A 27,178-nucleotide genomic window follows, 5' to 3' on the forward strand; every position below is an offset into this window, starting at 1 on the left:
TTAATGATTAACAGTTTGAGTTGCGAACAAAGGGTTCCACTAGATGCACTAAAACATGTGCCAGTTCATGTGTTTTTTTAACGTGCCTCATGTTTAAATAAATGTTAAGACCAAAATAGGTAAAAAAAATAGTGTTTTAGATGCTAAAGTAATGAGAAGAAAATAATTGTGACATTTGTCATGGTTTAAGATACATCTGTGGGCATTTCTAGATCAGCTTGTACGCAAGGACAGTGTTCTGTCAAAGCACTATGTTCCGTCTGAATCACTTGACTTGTTTGACAGAACTGCTACGTGCTATAGCTGAATTGAAAGAAAGCCAAATCTATGGGGGAGTGATAAACCCTGGTCTGTTGGTTCAGAGGCTTTTCTCAGTGGGTAGCTCTCACTTTGCCCATTTGCAGGTTGGAGATCTACTCTACTCTATTCCTTGCAGAGGTGAAAGTGACTGATTACAAGAATCTATGTTACTGTAATTGAGTTGCTTTTATACGTAAGTTTAAGCACATTTTAAAAGAAGTAATTTGTTACATTTCAACACCCAACCATTACTGAATAAATTATTATTATTTTCTTTTAAAATGATCAATGGACGTTGTGCAACTACAAAAGATGAAATCACCAGGCAACATTGAAATGCATCACATCATAGCTGACCAATCAGATTAAACCTAATGCACCGCACCAAAACAGCATTGAATGGTAGTTATTATCTTAGTTTTAGAGTTCATAAATGTAGCAATACTTAGAGCCTGATAATTGTATTATTTTGAATTGAATTCATTGGTGTAGTTTCATTAAATAAATAATTGCATATTTTGACAAACTTTTAATTTTATTTTATCTATAGTTACAATTGTCTCTTCCTTTTTAAGTTTATGCATGAAATGTTTATTGAATGCAAGTGAACCGTGGCAAGATTTATTACCAAAATTACACGTCGGGGGTGAAGTAACTAGTAATAGTAGTACTATTTAATTGGGCTACTTTTTAATGGTACTTGAGTATTTTGTCTATGAATTACTTGTACTTGAGTAGAATTTCAATGAAGTAACAGTACTTCTACTTGAGTAGGATATATCAGTACTCTTTACACCTCACACCTTGTAAGGTTCATTTTGTGGTTGGATGCTCTCATACATTTGGGTTTGAAATATTTGGGTTACTGTAATATTGAAGGTTGAAAAAGAGATACAATGCATGTTTATTTTTTCTTCTGGAATATATAGCAAACAAACACCTCCCACCTGTGTGAAATCAATTCCCAAACTACAAATCAATGCGGTTTTCCGTTGCAATAATGCTGCCTAGTTTTACTCGATAAGATGTAGATTCTCCCCAGAGTCTATTTAACATAACATCACTTACCTGTAGGAGATCCCTCAAGCACCTCCCCCGTGTAACGTGTTTCTGTAAAGATGGGCCTGTTGTCATTTTGATCAATGACGGTGACCACTAGTATGGCCGGACCCTCAACAAGGTTTCCAGCAAAGTCTGTGGTCGATACTTCAAGCTGGGGAGTTAAAGACAAAAAAAAAAAAAAGCACATTTACTACACACTGCATTCAGAGCTTCCGGAACAAAGATGAAGGGACTTCCTGTCCCAAACATGCAATGGCTTTATTATTAAGGTACTGTAGAGGAATGCATGAAACCACGAAGTTGTAATGTTTTTAAAATGTATGGTGACACTTGATTTATTGAAGTTTTATACATAAGGCTGACAATACGCTGTCATTATTTGTCATTAGCGAGAATAAAGTGTCATGAAGGCTGTCATTAAGTGTTGTTCGCTATATTATGACACCTTTGGAGCTATGTTGGCATTTTGTAGGTCAGGTGGAGGGATCTAGTGGGGTTAGGCAGGGTTAGGGGTTTGGGTTAAGTAGGATTAGGGGTTAGATTTAGGGTTGGTTAGGGGTTTGGGTTAAGGTTAGATGGGGTTATATTTAGGATTAGGGTTAGGGATCAGAGTTAGGGTTGGGTTAGGATTAGGCAAGGTTATGGGTTTGGGTTAAATAGGGTTAGGGTTAGGCATTATGGTAATGAAAGGTTTGGGTAGCGACCAACACTTAATGACAGCCTTCATGACACAGGTGTCATGTCATAATATTGACGCAAAAGATCAGCCTATATGTATGACACTTCATATTTATATAACTATTAATTGTATTTTTTGGCAAAAGAGCTAAACAGCACAACAAAAACACAATAAATAAACATTCACCGTCTTGTCAGAAATTAAAATTCCCTGGCAAACAAAGAGCATCAGTCACAGCAAACTGATGCAATACACACACACATTCTTTTCTTGCTTTTTCTTCCAGTTCAGCTCTGAAATCATTCATGTTTAGTAATACAACAACCTCACCCCTCATTGTTTGATCTTCTCCTCCACATCACCACCTCCTCCGTCACCATTCACCTGACTCTCCCTCCCATGATGGGGCAACAATCTTTCCCTTCCAATTCTGGAACTGACTGCCACCTGATATCCCAAATACTGAGTCTCTGCCTCTGCTCAAGTCAAAAGTCAAATTCCCACTTTTTTAAGAGTTCGTACTCTACGTAGTTAAGTTGTCCAAGCCCTTTTATTGTATTTTTATTTTTGTGATATTTTAGCTTTTATCTATTGTTTTACTGTCATCTGTTTTATGTACCTTGTATATGGTCCTTGAATGTTTTAAAATGTGCTTACAAATAAATTATTATTATTATTAATAATACAAAAGACACATTATCCTGAAACAAGGCTCTCTTTTGTAAAAAAGTCATTACGGTAACGAATGGCACTTAATGACAGCCTTCATGACACCTTATTCATTATAATGACAGGTGTTACATCACAAAATGACAGCGTATTGTCAGCCTTCACGTATAAAACATCAAATAGTTTGTTTTAACAAAAAAAATATTAAATTGTTGGTAAACCACAGCTATGTGTAGACAGTATATATGATGTGATGCTTTGTATCTCAGGTAGCCATAGGCGCTTTTATACCTTTTGTTTGTTGTTACCAGCGACCTTGTCCTTTCAACCTGGCTGGATGTTGTTCATTTATCATCACTGGGAAAAGACACTATCTTTATCACTCTTACACTCCAGCCTTGTCATTGGTCAATCTGATCCTTTCCTGTTGGTGCCCTCCAAAGTCTCCTCCCAACACAGTCTCTGTTTTGACACATCTACAATGTTTTGTCAACTTTTCAATGAATCATCAGTCGAGATCTGATCATCAGTCTTGCTAAGTCACTTGAACAATCTACAAAAATAAAGCAACAACTTCAAAACACATTCCAAAGTTCATTGTTGCATTATGGGCTGTGATATATTAATGTCAGCTTTGTTGTGGTTTTCATTACTGACGCCAAGGATGGCTATAAATACCAGCAAAAGGATGGTGCTATTGACTTAGATCAAGACCATTTTCACACACAATATTAGTCATGCAGAGACAATGATTACTGTATATGAATAAATATGTTGCACACATGCTGAAAGAAATAGCATGTGATCATTCTTTACAGGAGGAGCGCCAACAAAAAAAAAAAAATGTATATAATATAATCTAAAATACAATATTCAGTGATACAACAATATATAAACAGCTGTAGGCCATTTTCATTTTTTTTCCCATGAGTTTTTGTCCTGCAGTATATTGAATCCAGCCTATGATGAGCCATTTTTTTGCGCCCACTCGTCCTTCACATTCAGCCACAGACCATGCATTTTTTTTTTTTGCTTCTCTTCAAACTGAGGCTTTGTCAACACCCCTAAAGACCTGAAGATGTATTATTAACAACTTAGATGATCTTGCAAATCACTTAAAGTGAATATTTTGGAAGAAATGTGATTTTTGTTAATTAGACACATAAGACTGTACAATAACTTCACATTCCCAGTGATACCCTTGAGAATAATTCATTTTTTTCTAACCGTGGAAGCTTTTTCCATTTCCTCAATTATTTATTTACTAAAAAATATTAAAAGCATCAGAGTTTTATTCATACACAACTGATACCATGTCACAATTTAATAAGAATTCAATTTATTTGGAAGTGCAATTTTAATGGTTTAGTCCCAGGCCTTTCACATAATACAGTTCATTTTCCATTACTGACACTGCCTTATGCCAACTGTGGTCCAATCCTTTATGCCATTAAAAGATTCAGTCCTTCCATTATTTGTCAAGGAGGTAAGAAGTGTCATTTATTGGCTCCAACTATTACATGAGCAAATATTTAGTGAAATCACTTCATTGGACAATGATGTGGCTTAGCTTAAAAAAAGTAAATTATGTTGGGCTATTCTCTTTTTTGTGTTATCCTCAAAGAATACATCCTCTCAAAAAAAAAAAAAATGCTCCAATTGCGAACCTAGGTTGATAACACTGAAGGGAAATAGACACAAATAGGAGCTGAAGCCTTCCTCAATTGGGCTCTTGGCTTTTTGTCGAAAGAGAGGAATGTAGCAGAGCTGAACCAATTTTATCAGTGCCTTAACCACAGACAAGGAAAGGAAGAGTGAAAGCGAAAACGGTGAATAGGTCCACGTCATGCATATAGAGCATCTCAGTTACCTTCGCCTGCCATCACCCTATTTCACATTCACTGAGAATTCATCTCATCCTGAGCCATTCAAGCTTCTTTTCTTTACTGAAATGATGAATTCAAACGGGCTCTGCATTCCTGCCATTTTCTCTCTGGATCCCGGTGAGAGTGACAAGCAGTAGCTTCAAGGTGAAAAGTCACTGGCACCTCACAAATACTCTTGTTCCTCAGCCTTTATCTGCAAGCTTTGCTCCACCTACAGGAGGCCTGGTGCAGCCCTTACATGGTTTACAAAAGCATGCAGGTGAAAGAGTGTCATTTATGCTAAAACGAGTAAAGACCAGACAAAACACCACAGTCTTTGGTCAAAGCTTTGAAAAGTCTTTAGGTATTTGTATTGCCTTTGCATAATTCTCATTAATAGCCAACCTGAGCATTGGCATTTTGCTACTGGCCAGGGACGTGCAATAACAACAGGAACATTTTTATTTCAAGGAATATTTTCAAAACTTCGACCTGGAGATGTTAGCTGTGCTTGTTAACACCCATTGTTAATGGAGGTTTTATTTCAGTACAAACCTGCCCTAATCAGTTTATGTAAAAATAAAGAAACATTTCTTACAGATAAGCAGAAGAACTTGTCTCCTTAGACGGAAGCACAGCTGCTTAATGTGTTTAATGTTAATAACACATCCTCACATATCAGCAAGGAGCATACCTGTCAAGTATCCCGTTTTGGCTGCGAAACACCTGTATTTTACCCCTCTTTCCCGCATTAGTATTATCCCTTAAACATCCCGTGTTTTAATGTAACAATAATTAAAAGATGCCTTACTAAACTGAACGCCGTCACTAGCCTTGTGAGATCTACCACCTGAAATGGCCGGAGTGGCAGTTCTCACAAGATTAGTGCCGACAGGGGCAACAAACCCGGAAACAACTCAGAAGAGAAATTAATGAATGAAGACGTTCTGGTGAAAAAACAAATTAATGAATGAAGACGTTCTGGTGAAAAAACAAATTAATGAATGAAGACGTTCTGGTGAAAAAACAAAGAACTCGTGTAAATACGTTGTGAAATGTGACAGAGAGTTAATCTTCCTAAAGAGCATCAGGATGGGACACAGTGACACGTTCTGTTAGATTAATAACTGAGATTTTAGCGTCTAGCACAGCGGAAGGAACAATGTAAGTCACCATGAAAAATCAGCCAATCACAAGCGCCATGAATATACACTGCATTAAAAAGTGTTAAAGGATGTAAAGTCTGCAACAAATGTGTCTAATAAGTCATTAGTGAATACCAGAGAACCACATGAGTGAGCATGAGAAATAAAAGAAAATATATAATGAAAATAAAATGTTAATGTAAGTAAGTAAGTATTTATTTATAAAACGCTTTTCGCAGATAAAATCACAAAGTGCTGTACACAGAAACAATAAACATACATTTACATCACATGTGTAGCATCATAAAAGGGCAGTAAAAATTAAAAATAAAATCTTGTTAACTAAAAGCTTTTTTGAAAAGCGAAGTCTTCAATTGTTTTTTAAAAGTGTCCACGCAGTTCATCTCCCGGAGAGACTGGGGCAGACCATTCCAGAGTCTGGGGGCTGCAGCCTGGAACGCCAGGTCTCCTCTGGTTTTAAATTTGGTTTTTGGGAACCTTAGTAGACCCTGACCTGAGGATCGAAGGCTGCGTCCTGAAGTGTAGGGACACAACATGTCTGAAATGTATAGAGGAGCCTGGCCATGCAAAGCCTGGAATGTTAGAACCAGTATTTTATATTCAATCCGGAAATTGACAGGGAGCCAGTGCAGGGAGGAAAGTATCGGGGTAATGTGTGATGTTCTGGACGTACCGGTCAAAAGTCTGGCAGCAGCATTTTGAACCATTTGGAGTTTAAATGCCTAACTTAGAGACAAGCAATGTGAAATTAACAGTAAATATGCAACGTGTTGACTTGTCTATGAACTGTAAGGATATTAAATAAACACATGTGCTTCATATACACATGTTTTCATTTAGGCTGTTTTATAGTTTAGGAATTAGAGCTGGGCGATGTATCGAGTTTTCTATTAAGGCGATATAGAAAATATAATATTACATATATATATATATATATATATATATAGCGATCGTATAGATCGTAGCGGGCGCCAGATAATTTCCCTTATTTTCAAATCCAAAACTTGACAGGTATGGCAAGGTGGAAAGTGAGAAAATGTATTCTTGTGAAATCACAACTCTTAAAAACCAAAAGGTGAAATGTGTCATGGAAGCTGTGTCGTGATAGTTTCACAATACAAAAGCTTTTGGTTTAATCTGACAGTCTACCACTTTGACAAAGAAACTCTAGACATTTCAACATAGTGAGGGCTTCAACATTGCAACATTATTGCGTGATAGTCATTCCTAAAAATGCATATCATTGAAAAATAATTGCGTAACCAATTTTTTTTTTTTACACTTTGTGTTGGGAAACAGAGTGTTTTGTGTCATTTTCAAAGTCTCCGTATTCAAGAGTTACAAATCTGAAATGTTGTCATCACATTAAAAGAAAAGAACAATAGGGACATCCATAGGAATGTTGATCATAGTATAAATAGAAGGTCTTTGGGGGGAAAGAGCTTGAACAAAGCACTGAAGTTAAGAAAAAAGTGACAGAGATAAAAGTATAGAGAAGATAGAAAATGATTGGAAAATAATCTTTCATTCAGCTCGACTGTCTGGCAAGATAAAAACTAATCCCACTTCTGAGAAAGTGCTGAACGAGCCACAAAGAATCCCCCTGGTGCACCACAGTACAAAACAACCCGTCCATATTGTAAGGCATCATTTCTTCTTCTTTTGTCTAGTATTCAAGGTACAATTTATAGAAATCTAGCCTATTAGTTTTAAACCGTCTATGGTTCTAGTGTATTTAACTTTGGTCTTTAGAAAGAGTCTTAATTTGATTCAGTCAAAGCTGAATGTTTGCATTACCAACCTGACGTGTGAATATATTCTAAGTAGTTATTGCTCGGTATTTGTTTTAGATTTTAAGCCTTTCGTGTTAATGCAAGCAGACGGCCATCAGTGAGCCTTGATGCTGCTGGGGATAATAACTAATACCTCATTTTAAGATACAGTGAAGGTCTCATAGATCAATAAATTAAAGGTGTTTCTTCCCACTCCAAAGTTTGCTATCGACTCCAACAATAACAACAAATTGGTCATGTGACTGAACTTTGGACAGGTTTGCACATTTAAATTGTGGGATATGAATCAGAATCAGATAGAAACACTGTAGATGTGTCAAACACTAAAAAAACAGAAAGCCTACACAATTCAGTAATTGACTGTTCATTAAATAGACATTAAATACAAGTGCACATATTCCAGTAACATATAGTACAAATATACAAATATAATACAGATAAATACAAGTATATTTTAATGAGCCATCTACCAACTACACCAGTGGTTCTCAAACTTTTTTAGCCTGAGTACCCCCTGTTTTCCTATTTTTGAATCCAAGTACTGTACCCCCTTTGTCTGACTACAACATTTTCCTTCGAAAACACATTTTAAAGAATCAAATTTTGTAAATACGTGGAAAGAAACAGTAATTACTGCAGTGACCCCATTTTGATAAGGAATGTCTGGCCACCCCAAAGACATTTTTTCTTGAATTAGTTTTTGATCATGTTTGAGCTCATTTTTATTTATTTTTTACTGCATTTTAGTTGAACTGTCATCACATACCCCGAGTGGTACACATACCCCTATTTGAGAAACACTGAACTACACTGAAAAATCAAGAAGCTGTTGTTTAAAAAGTCTCAAAGAAAGCAAAGACGGTGCTGAAGCTGATTTTTTTAATTTATTTATTTATTTCTTAAGTGCCATTTCTTCCTTCTTACAGTGATTTCTTGTGTTTTTTGTCATAAAAGAATAATTCCCTTAATATCTTTGTTGTTCTGGTTTGTTCATCGTGTTCATACGTGTTCTGTATTCAGGTATTTCTGTAAGAAATCTAAATCTCAACATCCGCCATTTCAATCACTTTGGACATGATTTTAGGGTCACACTGGTGTCTGTAGTGGCTGAAAACAACTTTTGAATGTAATACAGGTACAGTTATTCATCGTTCCCACCAGAAACTTTCTGACCCCTTAAATCTTCGCAGGCTCAGTAATTGCAGTAGACAATAAAGAAACATGTTTCAAAAGTCTTCACAGCTAAAGAAAACTTGCTCTAGCATTGAGGCATAGAGTGTGTGAGAGGTTATGTCACTAACCTCAGTGGGTGACGGACAAGCTGAATTAGCAGCTGTAAAGCTGGTGCCTAAGCAACAGGACACTGACTGTTAAATCAGGTTATCTGAGAGAGGGGCCACAGCAGTGCATCTAGAGGCGCTTAGAAGTGTTTCTAAGGAAACTGCAGGATAGAGACTTTATTGAATGATTCCGACCACAGAGTGGATTAGAAAAATAAAGGGTTAAAAGATTTAAAATTTTCAGAGAGCAGTAGAAAAGAGGACAAGAAAGCATTGAAATATAAATATGTTTAAATCAGGTAACAAAAAGTCAACAACTACAAATGGGAGATTTCATTCTTAAATGAATTTGGTTAAGTATTAACCTGTATACCAATATAATTATCATTTACATCCACTGGTGCACAGCAGTGGCTTAAAGGCTGTGTTTTCAAAAGGTAAAAAAAACAACTTTTATGACACAGTGAAGGTTATTTTTTTAACTGTCAGAATAGCTGTGGTGTTGATGTGTGTGTATTTACGTCAGTGTGTGTCCTTTATCTCTTTCCACATGTGGGGACTAAGTGCACATCAGGTCTGTTTTCCTGAGTGCAGGGCAGCGTGTCCGTCTCTGCACAGCCGAGAAAATTACAGTCCAGCCAAGCAGAAAACAGGAGTGGGATTTGGACAACAGGCTTTACCTGTCTGAAGCATTGGGCTCATAAAGTTCCATCTACTGTAAATGAGGAAGGTCTTTGCTTGCATTTGGAAACAGCTGTGAAAAGACTGTATGTGTGTATAAGTCTAAACTTCTCCATTTACTCCAAGTTAGAATCCATATAACCCTACTTGATCTACACATGCAATGTAAAAAAAAAAAAAAAAAAAAATACACATTTATATATATTATATTTTATCAAATTTGATTTCCCAATCTTCAAACAACTACACAATCTACATATTTTCTTAAAACATAATTTTACTCTCATTAAGATTAGGTTTTTTTTTTATATAAAGTCTCTAGATTTAATTATCTGCTGTTCATTGAAAGTACATGCTCTCAGGATATGGAGGGTAGTAGATATCAGTTCTGATTAAGTAATAGTTTATGATTTTTCCATCCCAAACCTCACAAAATAACAAAGTCTGTATCAAATTTAGTTCAGGGGCCAAATACGGACCAGTTTGAGCTCAAGTAGGCCACGGATTTTACACGGGAAAACAAGTCATTTCAACATTATTCTGCCCAAGTTTGCACTTCTACGTACAGTATACCGTATTTTTCGGACTATAAGGCGCACCGGATTATAAGGCGCACTATCAATGAATGGACCTGACTGGGTCTATCTTAATACATAAGGCGCACCGGACTATAAGGCGCACCGGTTTGTTATTATTAATATTATTATTAATGAGACGCATTAAGCAAAATAAAATAGTCAGATAAGTCAAATTTTATTTAACTCATTAACAATATCTCTCAACACTGTTCAGGTTTAACACATAAAATACAGAACAATACACTCACTTTTTCAGTTCAGTATGTTGAAGCACAGTAGTTAATTTCATACATAAGGTGCACCTGATTATAAGGCACACTGTCGATTTTTGAGAAAATTAAAGGATTTTAAGTGTGCCTTGTAGTCCGAAAAATACGGTACATTAAATACAAAACTTGTAAGAAACAGACAATATCTAATAACTATGTGAGAAATATCAGTCCCAACAGGATCTTCACTTTAAATTGCCAAGATTCTGTGACTAATTTCTACTTAAATTAGGCAAATATTATATAATAATTTGAGGAAAATTGGAGAATTTGGAGTTTTTCTAACAGTTTAACGTTCAAAATGACTGCAATCATGTAATATACCTACCAGAAAAACTGTGAGCCCCTGCAAATACTGTTGAGTTTCATTTAAACAATGATTCATGTTCTCTGTCATTTTTACTTTCTCCTGCGGGTCAAATTTGATACTCCAAAGGGCTATGAGTTTGACACATGTGCTGTACAGGAATAATGGTGGAGTACAACGATGTAAACAATTAACAGATTTTTTTTAAATGTCAAGCTTTTATTGGGAAAAAAAATCAGAAAACTGACCTACTAAAATTAAACATATTTGCATTTCCTGAAGAAAAGGCCAATTAGGATGCAGGTGCTGGCCCACTTTGTAATGCATTAGCTTAGCATTAGCATAAAACCAGCATTACCATTAAAAATATCTAATATTAGCATAAACTAGCATTTGCATTAACCTAGCATTAGCACTAACCTAACATTAGCATCAGTCCAACATTAACATCAGTCCAACATTAGCATTAACCTAGCAATAGCATTACCCAGCATTAGCACTGACCTAGCATTAACATTTACCTATCATTCGGATTAGCCTAGCGTTAACATTCACCTAGCAATAGCATTAACACTAACCTAGCATTAGCTAAACATTAACCTAGCAATAACTGAACATTAGCAATAAGGTTGAAAAATTGAAAAAATTTAAACGTTGAAAAAAGTGAACTTACATCCTAATAATGATAATGACAAACTAATATCAGACAGAGGGGTAGCACAAGCACACGGTGAACATCCACTCCTTGGCTGCGTCCAAATATTCCTTCCTATCTCCTTTCCTATCCAATGTTCCTTCACCCCCGGAAGTGTTTAAGTGGCGGCCATGATAAAGAGCATCCAAGTTCTCTTTAGGCTTAGGAAAATATGCTCAATGCTTCCTTTTTTACCTCCTTTAGCCTAGGAAACACTGATGCATCCTTTACCAAAGGAAACAAGACAATGCTGACCCACAATACCTTGCGGCAACAACATTTAAAGGGAAACGCACACTCGAGTGCTCACAGAAACTCACAATAAGTAATGGAGATCATGTAAGTTACCAATGCAATAATATGCCTTAAACAACTTTAAATAAATAATCTAAAACCCACATGATATGTAAAACCTTATTAGATTATAACTGACATGAAACAGACACTCTGTGGTTCAAGAAAAAGGGATCAGATACATTTTTAGCCACATTATGTTTTAGTACGTATGTAATATTTATTTATAGAGCGCTTTCACAGGTATAATTCACAAAGTGCTTTACTAAAAAAAAAAAAACAATTCATATTTCTGAGCGGAAGGTTACTGTGAGCAACAATTCTCATTGTGATGTTCTTTTAGTTTCACTTTTGTTCCTCGTAGCCTCATGTCCTTTGATTTACATTCAAACATTGTGATTTTTGAGATTATATCAGTGGAAAGTGTTATAAATGTGCCTAAATGGCCTTTTCTTAACACCTTTCCTTAACCCTGTGAGGTCATCCATGGGGTTATGGAAAAGTGGAAAGGAGATAGGAGAGACTATTTGGACACAGCCTAGGACTGTTTACTTCAGCTGGTATCCCATGTGATTTCCACCTGTAGTTTTGCAAAATTTGTTATTCATTAATTGAGTTATTATTAAATTCACATCCGGCGTGCAGACAGAATCATTACTCTTGCCTGAGTGAATAAATTATTATCTGAGCCAAGGGGGTATGTTTTTGTCGGCGTTTGTTTGTGTTTCTCTACATAATTTGTCCGTGGTGCAACATTAATCAAAAAGTTATGAACAGATTTTGATGAAATGTTTAAGGGAGCTAGGGAATGCTAAAATTAAAGATCAAAAATATTGATTAAAATGTGGGGGAACATGTGACTTTGCGCGTTGCTCAGAGCTACTTTAAAACCCGAATCCATCCGTCCCAAGTAGTCCAACGCTAACAGGCAGGATCTTAACACATACTTAACACATTCTTTTAAATAAGTTATAGTTTTAGATATTTATGTATAGTAGTTTTACTGTGATGTTGTAATGATCTTTTAATTGCTCAGTCGCCCCTCTTTCCTTCGGTCCTGGTCAGCCTGCGAGTACAATGCTGTGTTGTGAATTGTCTGTTTTTGTCAGTGCTTTGTGGTCTGTTTTAATGTCAATGTACCAGTAGATGCCTTCTTCTGTTTTTCACTGCAAAACAAATCTACCTACAGATATTAATAAAGTCACCTGAACCATACAGTACATCCAGGACTAACCAGGATCAGAACTGAAATAATAGGCCTGCTATGGACTAATACATCCTATCCGCTGACACTGCAAACAAAACAAACAAAGACAGATTTTTTGTCCCTGACAAAGAAATCCATCCCAGTCTGCTCTGTGTGCTTAACTCTCCTTTTATCCTTGGGGTCACTTTGACCCCATTCAATGTTTATCATTCAAAAAATAATAGTTAACTTTGACTTTCAGCTTCATATTTCATATTTTTCCTAACTTGATGGGTACAATTGATTAACTATAAAATTATCATAATATGTTTTCAATGTCCTCAACGTGAACACATTACATGCATTTTTAGCTGTGTAAGACATGTCTGTGTGTGACCCAGGAGTTACCTTACATCCTTACACTTACAGATGCAGAGTTGTTACTTGACAATATTGTTAATTCTGCTACAGTCATGATTGTGGTTTGACCTGATGGTGGGACTGCAGGAAAGGTCATATCATCACCACCATCAATAGGATTCATACTCTTGTGGTCATTAATGTTGTCAGTAAATTTAAGAAGATTTGGATGAAAACTTTTTAAGATAAAAAAATATGTCTAATTTAAAAGTTTGGCCTGATGGTGGCGCTAGAGAACAGGTCAAAGTTTCATTATTACAGCTGATATCCGAAGTTTCTGAGAAACATCGCGATGTTCCGCCCTAAACAGCCTCACTTCCTCTGCCAATCTACCAGAAGCCACGCCTCTACTTTTCTGTACGTGCATCGCGGAACATAACAAGGTCGCATCGGGTCGTATTAATATAGGTCTATGGGTCAGGTAAGAGCCAAAATCATATTTACATGTTTGCTGTTGTGACGCACGGCCTTGTTTCTGTGCAAAGTTCCGCATTCACTTTGATTGACAGTCAAAAACAGGAAGTCGAAGCTTATTGGCTGGGTGCACTCGGCAATAATTTCCATTTGTATAGGGGTCTATAGGACGAAGGCGGGACTTGTATACATTACTGTGTATGAATGACCACCGGCAGTAGACCATAGTAAAACATTAGTTAGGTTTTTTTTTTTTTTTTCGCATTTCAAAAGAACCTTACATAAACATAGATTCCTCAGAAACTCTGAATATCAGCTTTAAGGAGTTATGTATTTAACAAATAAACAAAGTATGACACAAAGATTTGATCAACAATTTTCAGAAAAACATTTTCAGGAGGCAAATACTCCTGGGGACAGATTGAAAATGTGCAAGTTAATAATATTAATATGACTTGAACATAACAGACATCCACTACCCTCAATGTCCTCACACATGCTTCAAATCAAGAATCGCATAAAAAAAATAAAGTGCTTTAAGTACATAAATTAAGAGAAATCTGTTTGAATTTAATGGGTTTCATCGTCAGAAAGCAGACTTCACATTCTTTCAGATAAAATCAACACACTTGAATTGCTTAATTAAATTATTTTAACTATTATGAATCAATATTACCTATATTAAAACATGTAATATTTTTCAGATATTTCTGTTAGTGAATGAAAGTTTTGACACATTTATTCTCATTAAAGGTAGGGTAGGTGATTTTCAAAAAGCTAGCATGATTCTGAATCTAGCCTCCCTGATGGATCTGCCTTTACCCCCCTCCCCTTTGTGCTCCGTCTCACTCACATGCATGCGCACAGCTGCTGCAGAAGAGGAGCTCAGCTCATCGCTTATATTGTGTAGAAACTTTGTTGTCTCATGTTTCATTCAGCAGTAAGTAAACAATAAACTTTACCATTATATATGTTAGCAGGGAGACAGAGAGACGTGATTGGTTAAAAAAAAAGGTTCATTTTTTTTCCATTGGTTGAAGTTATTACAGGTTTACAGCAGCGACAGATGACAGATTTTCTTTGTTTCTTTTTCACAGCACATAGGATTGTAATTTCTGTCAAGACAAAGACAATTTCAACCAAAAACTTAAAAAGTGTATCTGGAGAAAATCGCCTACCCTAGCTTTAAATCATGTTTTTTTTTTTCATTATAAACAGTTGAATTCAGTTCCATTTAGTGTTAGCGCCGAGACAAAAATCTGAGTACAAGTACAAATATAAAAACAAATACACACACGGAATGTCACAGTCAAATATTTGTGCTTCCACCTCAGCAGAGTTCTTCCACCTCAGCCACACCAGGGATTAATCAAAAAATCCCCTCTCTTCTAAGCCGTACCAGAGGAAAAAAAGCCACAGGGGAGCAGGTATAAGCCAGAATGAGAAATAGAAAGAGAAGCAGTGACTGTAAAATTTGATTAAACAACAAAACTGTCGACAGGTGCATGGCATAGGGATCACATTCTACAAAGTCATCAAATTAACAAATTGCTCTTATCAGGTTTTCAGTGTTCCTGAAAACTAAATGCCTCAAGCATTTTATTGCACACATTATGATGATTAGTATTTTAATGAACATTTGAGGAGAAAAAAAAAACCTGAATTTCTTTGCACCTAAATTATTTTATGTTTGCATTTAGTATCTTATGTTTAACGCCATACATGTGTCTTCGCTTTTGTTACCTAAAGTGCATCTGCAATGATAAATTCAACTAGCTGGGGGAAAAACACAACACATTTTATAGAGAATAGTAATTTGCTTTTCAACATGTCCCTGAACTGCACACTTACGTAACAACCCCAAGTGTTTCACAGCAAGGTTTTTCTTTGCATGCATCATAATAATACACTTTTCAAAAGCAGGCATGTTATGTATTGAGAGTGTACCTAACTTTTGTTACATGATAAAGCTCAGATGTGTAGGCGTTTTAATGCATTTTCTCAGGCCCTAATAGTCTCTAGGTTTTACCAACAGCAAAGTTAGAAAACAACAAATTCTACAGTTTATGGTATAATAGGAACAGTCTACTTGTTAAAACAACCCTTGATATGAAGGCAAAAATAAATTTTGTATTTGTGCACTTGTTTTTACATATTGTTGAAAGTGGATAACTTTAGTTGGAATAGTCTTTGCGAGACACAAATTAGGCAGTAGTTCAGAAATAAAGCCCCGGAGTCTCACTATCCCAATTTCCCTTCGGACAAAAGTTGATTTTGTGTCCATCTGTTTATGTCCAATAGACAAACTGGACATAGATATTGAGTCATGGGTGGACCCATAACTGGCGGGTAGAGGGATCTCACTGATCGAGAGGTTGGGGGGCTTGTATCAAAATGTTCTTGGGCAAGTCACCGAACCCCAAGTTCCTCGCAATGGCAGCTCTGTCCCATTGGTGTATACAATGTGGTTGTGAGTGGATTAATGTGGCTGATATTGTAAAGCCCTTTGGGACATCTTAGGCATAGGTGGAGTTTGAGATTGAGAAAAGTTCAATAAGCAGCCTGAATGCTACCTAATAATATTTATTCTAAAAAACCAGTTCATATCAGTAAAAAAAAGGCTTATTTTTACAGTTTGACAAGCAAACAAAACTGTTAAGAGGGACACCATCAAAACGCTTTCTAAAGGAGAGATATTTAAAAATCAAAACAGCTTCAATTCCCAGCTCAACTTTCTTGAGTCAAGATTGATTGATATCGTTATTTTGTTTTTTTTCCTCCAAGGCAAAACTGCCTTTGTGCCTGTGGTTTGATGGACAGCTGATAAGGAACAAAGAGTGGCTCCTTTCAGATGTGCCATCAAAAGACTTCACAAGCATGAGCAGAAACTGTAAGGCAAAAGAGCTGATGAAACGGTCACCTAGCTAACAACCAACAACGTACTTTTTAAAGGTGTTGCTAATAAATATATCATTGAAATACAATTTAGTAACATTTTTTTTTTTTGGAACACCAAAAATGTATCATACTAATCATATTCCAGCATATAAAATACAGTATGTGCTTCTCCTATTATTGTGATGACCTGTGTTAGTGAGGGTTGTCCCTATGTAAATAAGACTGTTATTTACCCCTTTACAATCTCTTCTACCCTTATTCTGAGATGATTAGAGCTGGTGCCCACCACTTCCTACTTGAGTCAAGCGTTTCCTCACTATACTGATAAGCCGTGCACCCCACTCCTCTCCTCTCTGTTTTCTGTCTCATTAACATTAATTTTCTCCCTAATTGAGCCTAATAAGAAAATAATGTTTGCCATTAAATCCTTGTGAACATGTGGCCTGGCTGATTACTGTGTCTGTTTGTTTTTCCACAGTAAATGTTTTACACTGTCAGGGCTTTGTTTACATGGATTGGTTCTGAGCTCCCAGTTATAGCCTGCCTACTGTTCCCAGTTTCCATCTGTATTAAGATGGCCTCCTTCTCATTCTCAGGTGAAGGCAATGCTGCACTTTTCCCAATTGGGTTCTGGAAGTTGTGCTTTGTTTGTGCTTTTTCCTCTAATTGTTTCTGCATCAATGTATTACAAGCTGAAATTGAAGGTAATAAAACTCAATTTTATTACATTTGCCTCATTCTCTATTGAGAAGTTGTTGTATCCCAGTGCATTCCCTTCAGTCTGCTGCTTAAACAGTAACCAAACTGCTGAATACAAATGTTTTTGGGTATGAAGTAGTGCTGTTGATTGATTCTGGTCCAACTCTCAACATTTTAGTCAAAGTATTTCAATTTAACATTTTTTGTTGTGAAATGTCAGAGTGACTGCCCTCTATGGGTTGAAACCCAGCTATCACAAATGACTTTTGCTATTGGCTGAGAACAAGATCATGTGATATTTTGGAACCACCTTGAAACACAAACAATTAGTCCTGCCCCTTTAATTAAAAAAACTAGCACCTGTGGGCTCTACATTCTGTGGTAGAGTTTAGATTCTTGGCCCCACCTGAGTTTGGGCCTCATTTTCCCGCTCTGCAAACGGGCCGGGCTTCATTTTTCACTTTTTTTTTTTTTTAATCTCCATTACATAAATATTATTTTTTAATAAACAAAAACATTTCTATACTGTTGTGGTATCATTGCTAGTCTAACTTTTCATATTTTATTCAAAGTATTAAAAAAATGAGTGTTTTGCCATTACTCTTTTCTATGGGTTGTAAACCCAGCTAATACAATCACATTTTGCCATTGGCTGAGAATGGAGGTTTGTGTCGTTTTGGTGACTTTCATTCTTGACGAACCACCACTGTTGGCCACGCCCCTTTTATAAAAACTAGCACCTGTGGACTCTGCAATCTGTGGCGGTAGGTTGGATCGAGAGATTTGTAATTATAGAGGTAGAGTGAGTTTTGATTAGGTAGCTACCAGTTTGTTCGTTGGAATTTTTTTAGCATAGACTGGGCATGTCTTAACTGCTCCATGAGCCCCGCCCATAATCAAGGCATTTTTTTTTTATTTTTTATCTTAAGTCCAGACACACATCAGCCAAAACCTTAGGGTTTAGTTTGATGTTATTTATCTGAGTACCTGTATTAATAACCAGCAAACATTACTTTGGCAAATTCAACTTGGAAGTAGGAAGCTGTACTTTAACATGAAAATGTATCGTATATATATTTTTTAGCTAGAATAACGGCACATCCATGTGAAAGGCTTCTGGGTTACATTGTAACCCAACTATTTCCTTTTATTATTAGGCACTGAACATGTTAGTGCCTTGGTAAATCATTAGATTTGTCACAACGCTCAAACATTTTAATTCAATTCAACTTCATTTATAAAGCGCAAATTACAATAGTCATCTCAAAGTGCTATTGCAAGTTTAATCATTTCTTAAAAAAAATAAAAATAAATAAAAAATAAACGCTTTTATTTTATGATTTGAAAATAAAATTATTCTCTATGCTTTTGTAGGCTACTTTTCATTTTGACAGTGCAAATAGATTTAAATTCTATTTTGCAAATATACTATTTCATTTTCATTTCAGCCCAAAAAGCAATGAGCATCGGAATACAAAACATTTTCACTTTTGTATTGTTAACATTAAATGGAATATGGCCCCAGACTCAGTAAAAACTCTTTGGGCTGATTTTACTTGTATCAACCTCTGAATAATTCAAGCTCCATCCACTAGCAATCCATTAGCTACAATAGGAAAGGGCAAAGTTATTATCTAAGTTAGGAGGGCAGTGTGTGGAGCATGATGGGTATTACGAGTTGTCATTTTGCACACTGTGTTGGACCACTGATAAAAAAAAAAAAAAAGGCTAAGCTGAGTATGATATTAGACTTTTGTTCAGAATTTTGACTTGAACGCAGACTTACTATCTCAATGTGATAAGGAGACGAGAAATAAAAGATATAATGCAGGCTGCAGGGAACAAGAACGTGGAATGCATAAAAAAGGAACACTGCAGTATGTGCGCGCTATTGCATTCGCACCTGTAGAAAATGTACATAGACTGAACAGCTTGCCTTCAGGGGTTGTAAACTATCAGGGTGGAAATAACAATAACCATTAGTGATGGCTCATATACAGTGAATGGCATAATTGGTATTAGTAGCTCATTAACTCCTTGCACATTACAATGCTTTCGTTTTTATTTTCTTGGTCATTGAGAAAAAAAACAGGCTTTTGTTCTCGGAGCTTTTATGATCAATGCAATGTGACTAAATTCCATCCAGGGTCATTAGTCATGTTTTTTTTATGACATTAAATGTGATCAAACAATTAGGAAAATAAACGTTTAAGTATAATATTGGTTGTAAAACCCACTAAATTAAAACAAAAAAAATGACATATGTGCCCTGGTAATAAAGAAATAAAGATAACAAATGATGAAATAATAAATGAAATAATTTCATACACACTCATAGACCTTTTTCCTTGATTTGTGTTTCCTCTGCACAACAACCCCTGACACTGAATTCACTACAACCTGAACTTTTCTCATTTTTTTAAAAAACATGTACTTTATTGCAATAATTAACAAACAAAACATCAAAAGTACACTGCATTTAACAAAAACAAAAAAAAGAAGATATATATACATATATATATATAGATAAAACAAAACAGACCAAAACAGAACAAACAAAGAAATCAATAACAAAAAAAAAAGCTAAAGTTTAAAAGTAAATGTAATTGTAATTTTTTTCCATCATCTAAAAGTTGCTCCAACCAAAGATTTATTTTGGGTGAAATTTGTTGTTTGTTGTTTTTTTTTTTTTTTTTTTTTTTTTTTTTGTCATTAGTTCAAATGTAAATTGTACTTTTATTCTAATTGATAATATCTTGTCCCATTACCAAATTAACAAACAGCCAGTGAATATACTGTCCTTAAAGTGAGATAAAAAGCAAGAAGGAAAGACAATCAAATAGATTTGTTTACTACAACCAAATAGTACAGTTAAAAGCTAAACCACACCATGTTAAGGGTGTTGTGTTGGTGGTGTTATTGGTTTGCAGTGGACATGATCACTCAGGTTTGTTTCCTCTATTGTTTACGTGTAATTTTACAGCGTCTGACCTCCTCTAGCATTTGTTGAATAGAAAGGTCGGCTGGAACATGGTATAACCTTTCAGACTGAAAACATTGGATATATACAGTACCCGGCTTGAGTCTCATTTACAAAAAAAAAGAAAAGGTATTCATTACATGATGTGCATAAAAAAAATGGTACTAGCCACTTTAAACTGCAGTGTGAAGGTAGTCTTAGTCATCTGATATCACTGTGTTTTAAAGATCCAGAATGACATTTCTTTCTGAGGAGAGTTTTTATGTAAATTATTGATGATACAAACACCAAGTGGTTTGAGAATGACTAGGAAAGAATCAGTACTGTTCATTTACCACTGGTCTTTTCTCCATTGTCTACATCCTGTTGAGTGGGCGACTCTTCACACCAAACAATGCCTCAGCATCAAATGAAATGAAATTCAGATCAAACAAATCCACTATTAAAGGGAATCTGCAGTGAATTTTAATTGCAGGCTCGATCAAAAGATTATACAGTATATAATACTGGAGGTTTCGACATTTTATTTTCTTTAATATCCTTGTAGAGCAGCCAGAAGGAGAAAAAAACAGCTCATCTGTGAGAGACAATGGCCCCCATTTTGCTTAAAGTCTGCGTCCCAATACCCACACTTCACCATCGCGCCCCTCAGTTGCGTGCTCCTGCTGCAGGGTGCGAGTGCGTAGGGTGTCCCAATCGTATGGAGTGTGCTTTAGCTCCACCGCCCACTATGCAACCTTCATGCACACCTGTGCGAAGCGTGTATGCTAGCGGACTTTGATGAAGGGAATTACCCAGAAATCCTTTTGTCGTGGGACGTTCCAATAAATAAACAAAAAAAAAATTGATTGCGGACAAACGCACAATAAACCCTGTTGGCAGCAAAAATGCCACAAATAATGTCTTTTCAAGTGTAAGTAAAATATCATTTACTTCATTTTTGTAGTTATCTAGTATATTAAAATACATTTTGTACTATAAAGCCTTTGGTACATGTAGTTATGCTCCTTATACAGTATTTCCCCAAATTCCTTGAAATAGTGAAAATATGAAACATACATGAAATGGCTAATTTAACTTCTAATCTTACACAGGGACAGACAAAATGACATTTCATTTTATTCAGTTGAGTGCAGACACAAGGATATGAGCAAGTTCTTTTAATGTATTTTTTGTATCATTTAACAAGGAAAGCTATTTTTTTTTTAAATGTTTAATTACTTAACATTATGTATCTTGTAGAGATATGATGACAATTGATGACGTCCTGTCTCAAGTGGATGGCGTAACCGCAAACTGTCCCAATTCTACCGTTTCAGCAGCACACTTATTCCCTTACACAGTTTACATCTAAAGTGCAAGTCCGTAGGGCTTAGTGTGGGTATTGGGACGCAGCCAAAGTCTTAGACAGGTGTTACGACACAATCTGTGACCCGACAAAATGGTGGCACAGGTTGCTAATTACCCCCGAGAAGCTTTTACTCCCCCCTAAACAGTACATGGCTGAAGCTCCAGTAAATCAAATACGAACTTGCTGGGTCACAGATTTTGTCACAACACCTGTGTACAACTTGAGACATAATGGTGTCCCTCATGTCACGTGGATTAACAGTTTTTTCTCTACAAGGACTAAAGAAAATGACCCAACAAAACCTCTAGTGTTATATATTATCTTTTGAAAGAGCTGGCAATTGAAATTCACTTCAGGAACCCTTTAATGTATCATTTTCTGATAGCACAATATGGCTTTAAGCCCTGCAGGCGACTAATAAAAACAGATTGCAGTGAAAAATGTAAATAACTAACTGAGCAACGCCCTTGATGTTGTCTCACTAAAGAATGGTGCAAACAAGTCTAATGCATTATATACACAAGACTAGCGGCAGTGAAAATGATAAAAGTTAATATTTGTACAATGCTTGTAATTCTACCAGTAATTAAAAAAAAAAAATGAAAAGAATGCAAACACTTAAGAGACTCAGCCATTGAAAGCTTTGGCAAATTGTGTGATTTGTCAAAAGATGTATCTCACTTTAGCCTATTGTTAGAAGACATTAAACAGACTATTTGCAGTTACTAAGTCAACAAATATTTAAATGAAGCTCCAGAAGAACTGATACAAATAAATAGAAAATGTAAAAAAAAAAATAAAAATCACAGATTCAAGTTGATACTTAAAAAGTGGAAAAAAATAGATAGAAAAATGTATGACATTCAAGTGTGTTTCTTTATGTAGCGTTATTACATTTAGGCAGAGGTGAAAGTAATGGATTCCAAGTACTGACGTTACTGTAATTGAGTTGCTTTTATGGGTACTTGTACTTTTTTGAGTATGTTTCTAAATCAGTAATTTTACTTGTACTTGAGTACATTTTAAAAGAAGTAAAGTAATGAGTTTCATTTCTACACCCAACCATTACTGAGTAAATTTTTTTTTTTTTTTTTCTGTTTCATGGTCAATTCAAAAACTTTATAAACGTACATTCAACATAATCAATATGTTCTTAGTCGTGCCTATTATGTTGTTACCTACAAGGCACTAGTTTAGAGTTCATAAATGTAGCTACACTTAGTGCCTGATCATTTTTTTTTATATATATTTTGAACTGAATTAATTAGTTTTATTTTGTGAAAAATAAATGAAGCTCTAATTTTGCAAGATTAGATCTCTTCCTTTTTACGTTTATACATGAGGTGTTTACTGTATGCAAGGGAACCGTGTCAAGATTTATTAGCAAAAATAAACATGGGGTAACTTTTTTTGAGTACTATTTAAAGCAGAACTAAGTTACTTGCACTTAGCGCTCCCCTTAAAGGTCCCTTTTGGTTATGTCAATGTTATAAAAACTCCAAACCACAGCTACATGCACACCTTAGCAACCGATCACTGAAAAATCCTAATACAGTGACACTAAGGGTGCTTTCACACATATAGTCCCATGTGACCATGTCAACAGTATGAGGAAGAGAGACAAGTAAAATAAATGAATGAAGTGGGAGTAATATGGAAGGGAGTGTGGAAATGTGTGTAATGTGTTTGTCTGTGTGCTGACAAAGCGGCTCTGAGGATGGATGGATAGATAGATGGACATTTGTGTGTGTGTTATCTAAGACCTTACGGGAACATCTGATTCACTGTTACATGGGGCAAATTGCTGTATTCAAAGTGGAAACTATGGAGCGTGTTTGTTATAGCGAGTGGTGCTGTAGCAGTCAGACAAAAGAGGTAAGAACCTTGGAAAGGCTGAAATCTATCGATAAGTCTGGCAACTCCAGCAGATCTTTCTCTGGTAATAACCTGACCTCATTCTATAAGCAGCCTTGTGCAACTCCTTATCATTTTAGCTATCACCAAGAGTGGTGTTTTTCTGTTGCTTGCTTGTTAATCTGTTCATTTTCTCTCTATGCATTGAGGAACCAGTGTTGAGAACAGCGAGTGTTTAGTGTACATACTGTATGGGCAGAAGTTAGTATGAAAAGCGCTAAAGAGAAGAAAAAAAGTATAATTAATTGCTTGACAATCACTCTCATAGCATATCTATGAGGTGTGTTTTTCAGTGTCTTGGATGTTGTACTCAAGGGAGAAAATCTTTTGCATCTGACCTAAACTGTCAACAGAGGCTGAATCTGTCAATATATTGAATTATAGAGAATCATTAAGCGTGTTCTGCTTTTACATCTTTGCCATCCTGTCACAGGAAGGGTCCTTGGAGTGTCACAAGCAGGAGAGGATCCTCTCCACTTAAGCAACTCTTTGAAGAAACGTCTTTATTCAGTGTTTCTCAAACCTTTCTGGCATGTGTTTAAAATCTCTCTGCATTATTTCAATATGTAGCCTCCAGGGGGAATCATGACAAGATATTAATTTATTTAAGGTGTATTTGAGCAAAAAAAAAAAAAAAGAAAATAACATTCACAAAAAGAGGCCTTTCAATGAAGGTTGGAGTACTGTAGCTACTTTGAAAATGTACACCTTTAATTAGCATGAACAAACCATTGCAGCATCTTGTTATTTCTTGCATCCCTTTTACTGGTTTTCTTGTTACTCTGAGAATACAATACAAGCTCTACATCCTGACCTATCATAACATCCATGGACTCTGTCCCAGCTACCTGAAGGACCAATCGCAACAAACAGCTGAGCCCACTTGATACAGTCTCACCATCTGCAAACCTTCAGGATCAGACTGTACATGATAAGAGGCCGGCCATTGTGTAAAAACATGTTTCTACAGAATAGGAAGCACAATGTACACCTCATTTTATTGTTGTACTTGGGTGTCCGCCTTTCTTTTCATAAAAAAAAAACAATTCTGTACAAACTGAATGCATGAATGTAATTATTATTAAAAAGGGTATTTTATCAAATGTATGGCTAACATTTTTTTATTAAAAGTCAAGTTTATAATAATTTTAAGTTTAAGATTTCATACGTCATCTCAGTGTTCCTGTGTGTCAGTTGTCCAAATATTGTATATCCATGTTTTAATTTAATTTTATGATTTTTTTTAATTGGATGGGGAGATAATCTGGTTTTTATTCTCAGTTGAAGACCCTTTCCTTTTTTATTAAGTCCTGGACTTGTTTTATTGGATATTTTTTTTACTTGGTTCTTTTCATTCCTGGTTTAAATGTTTTCTTTTCTTTTGATTTTACCATTCTAAATCTACTGTTATAGGGAGGGGGAAGGTATTTCTGTAGCCCGTACCTTTAAACATGTCAATCCCACAATCAAAAAAATTCATTTAATTAATTGCAATAAAAAAAACATGCAATACTGTCTTTAAAAGATTGCACTTCATGTAGCGTTGACCTTAGACAGCCCAAAAACATGGCTCCAAAGGTGTAATAATTTTGCGAATAACACTAACAATAACAGCCTTCATGACACTGTATTTGTGCTAATGACAAATAATGACAGCATAATGTCAGCCTTATGTATAAAACTTGGAAAGTGGCCTTTGGCTAATTCTGGCATATTTGTATTGAAATGTTCATTAATATGCACTGTACCTTTTAAATAAATAAATAAATACATTATATAATTATGGTACAAAATGGAAGAAAACATAATTCTACAACCCCAAAAAAGAGTTTTAAAGGAACATTGGATGATGACAAGAATAATGAATAGAATAATAATGAAAAGAACTTAGACATGGTTCTACTGACCTGATAGGAGTCAATGGCCTCACGGTCCAGTGAGCGGCTGACCAATACATCTCCAGTGTCTATGTCAATAATGAAGAGACCTCTGGGATCCTGGTCAGCACCAGGCCCCGTCAGCCGGAAGATATGCATCCTGGACTTCTCACTGGATATTACCTGCACACACAAAAAGCTGTCAAAAATGTACAATGACTGCAAATATCTTATGACATCTTTTTGAACCCATTGTGAATCGATAGCAATGCAGATTCTTACTTCAAGGTACTTCCACATATATATTTTAGACAATAAAAGTATTGAATGCCAGCAGCGACTATTTACTTAGTCATAAAGTTGTACTCCTTTCAAATAAACACATTTAAACATGCATGGTGTATCGAAGAAAAATTAACACAGTACATGCCATGCCAAAAGCTCCTACAGTATATACACCGTGCTCTCATGCTGTTGTCAGTGTACAGCCAAGTCAGTGGGCTGACACTTTAAATCTTTCAAGCATGCTGAAATTTACCCGGCGATTTTTTGGAAAGATGCACTCACATGAGACTGAGATAGCCAGCAGCATCAGTGGGTACCGCAGCAACAGGAAGGAGCAGAAGAAGAAAACACACAAAGCAAAGCATGTTAGAGTCACACAGTGCAGCAGATCCACAGCCAGATTTGACCTTTTTTTAGTTTTATAGACTTCACAAAGAAAGAAGTAATCAATAGTCAAATAAATGTCCACAAATTATTCATCAGCTTGTAATGGATGCTAACCTTTGGATTCCAAGAGGATAAACAAAGACCGGTGGAAAGAAAACCCTGATTACTTTCCACTTCTTTTTTATTAAAGAGATAAAAACATATGGACTCTGTAACAGGATGGTCATTGGGAACATTTAGCCCAGGGGTCCTCAACACGGTGCTCGTGGACACCATGCAGCCCACATGGAACATGTGAAGTGCCAGAGGGCTGATATAACATGAGCACTAGCTACAAAGGAGCTCTGTTTGAAACCTGATTTACTTGCCAAGTTTCATGCTTGAAGAGCAACTAAACCCCTGCCTCTAGGGGTAATGCCTTGATTATGGGAGGGGCTCCTGAAGCAGTAAGACAAGCCCAGTCAGGCAGGAAGAAACACACACACACTGCAATGAGAAGTAAATGCACATCCACGCACACACAGAGACAGACGGGGATACACACATGATGTGTCTGTACATACACACAGCTTGATGAACGCTTTGATTAGACCAGAATCTGTTTTTATAGAAGCACAGGGTCAAAAACATTGAGCACAGCTGCTTTGCACAGAGCATTAGACTTCTGCATTAAAACTGTCAATCAATGCTCACTGAGGGCTGTAATTGGAGGAAACCCTCCTCCCTCCTCTCAGCTTTTATAGGAGGGGCGGGGTCAGCAGTGAATGTTGATGACGCTCAATGATCACGATAATCCATCTCAGTCAATAGCAATATTCAATTGTAATGGGTGGCGTTCAACCCCAAAGTCAGAGCTTAGAGTTAAATACTGCTGCACTTGTCACGAAAAATTCAAAGTTGTTAGTTTTCGGCTAGTAAAACAGGAATGTGATGATTTATTATAAAATGTAATGAAAATGAAACAATAGAAAAATTCAGTGTTGCAGCACAAATCTTAAATGTTTCCTACCTTTTTAAGTTACTGTAATTAACTGATCTTTAAATTATTTGAATCTTTGAATTATGTCGTGTTGGTTCTTCAATTTTGCCAATTTTATCCATATTGGATCTGGATTCTGCATTTCTTCAGT

The 27,178-nt window shown here is 36.0% G+C and overlaps 1 protein-coding gene across 1 annotated transcript in view; it reads right to left on the bottom strand.

Annotated features, from left to right (window-relative positions):
• Nucleotides 1-27,178, bottom strand: part of cdh13 (cadherin 13, H-cadherin (heart)) — a 411,437-nt gene that overhangs the window by 175,804 nt on the left and 208,455 nt on the right. The window contains exons 6-7 of the mRNA XM_028451185.1: nucleotides 25,407-25,559; nucleotides 1,369-1,513 (exon numbers count right to left, since the gene is read on the bottom strand). Of these exons, the coding sequence (XP_028306986.1) occupies nucleotides 1,369-1,513; nucleotides 25,407-25,559 (298 nt within the window). The remainder of the gene's footprint in view (nucleotides 1-1,368; nucleotides 1,514-25,406; nucleotides 25,560-27,178) is intronic.

Source organism: Gouania willdenowi, chromosome 6 (assembly GCF_900634775.1).
Source record: "Gouania willdenowi chromosome 6, fGouWil2.1, whole genome shotgun sequence".
Classification (NCBI taxonomy): domain Eukaryota; kingdom Metazoa; phylum Chordata; class Actinopteri; order Blenniiformes; family Gobiesocidae; genus Gouania; species Gouania willdenowi.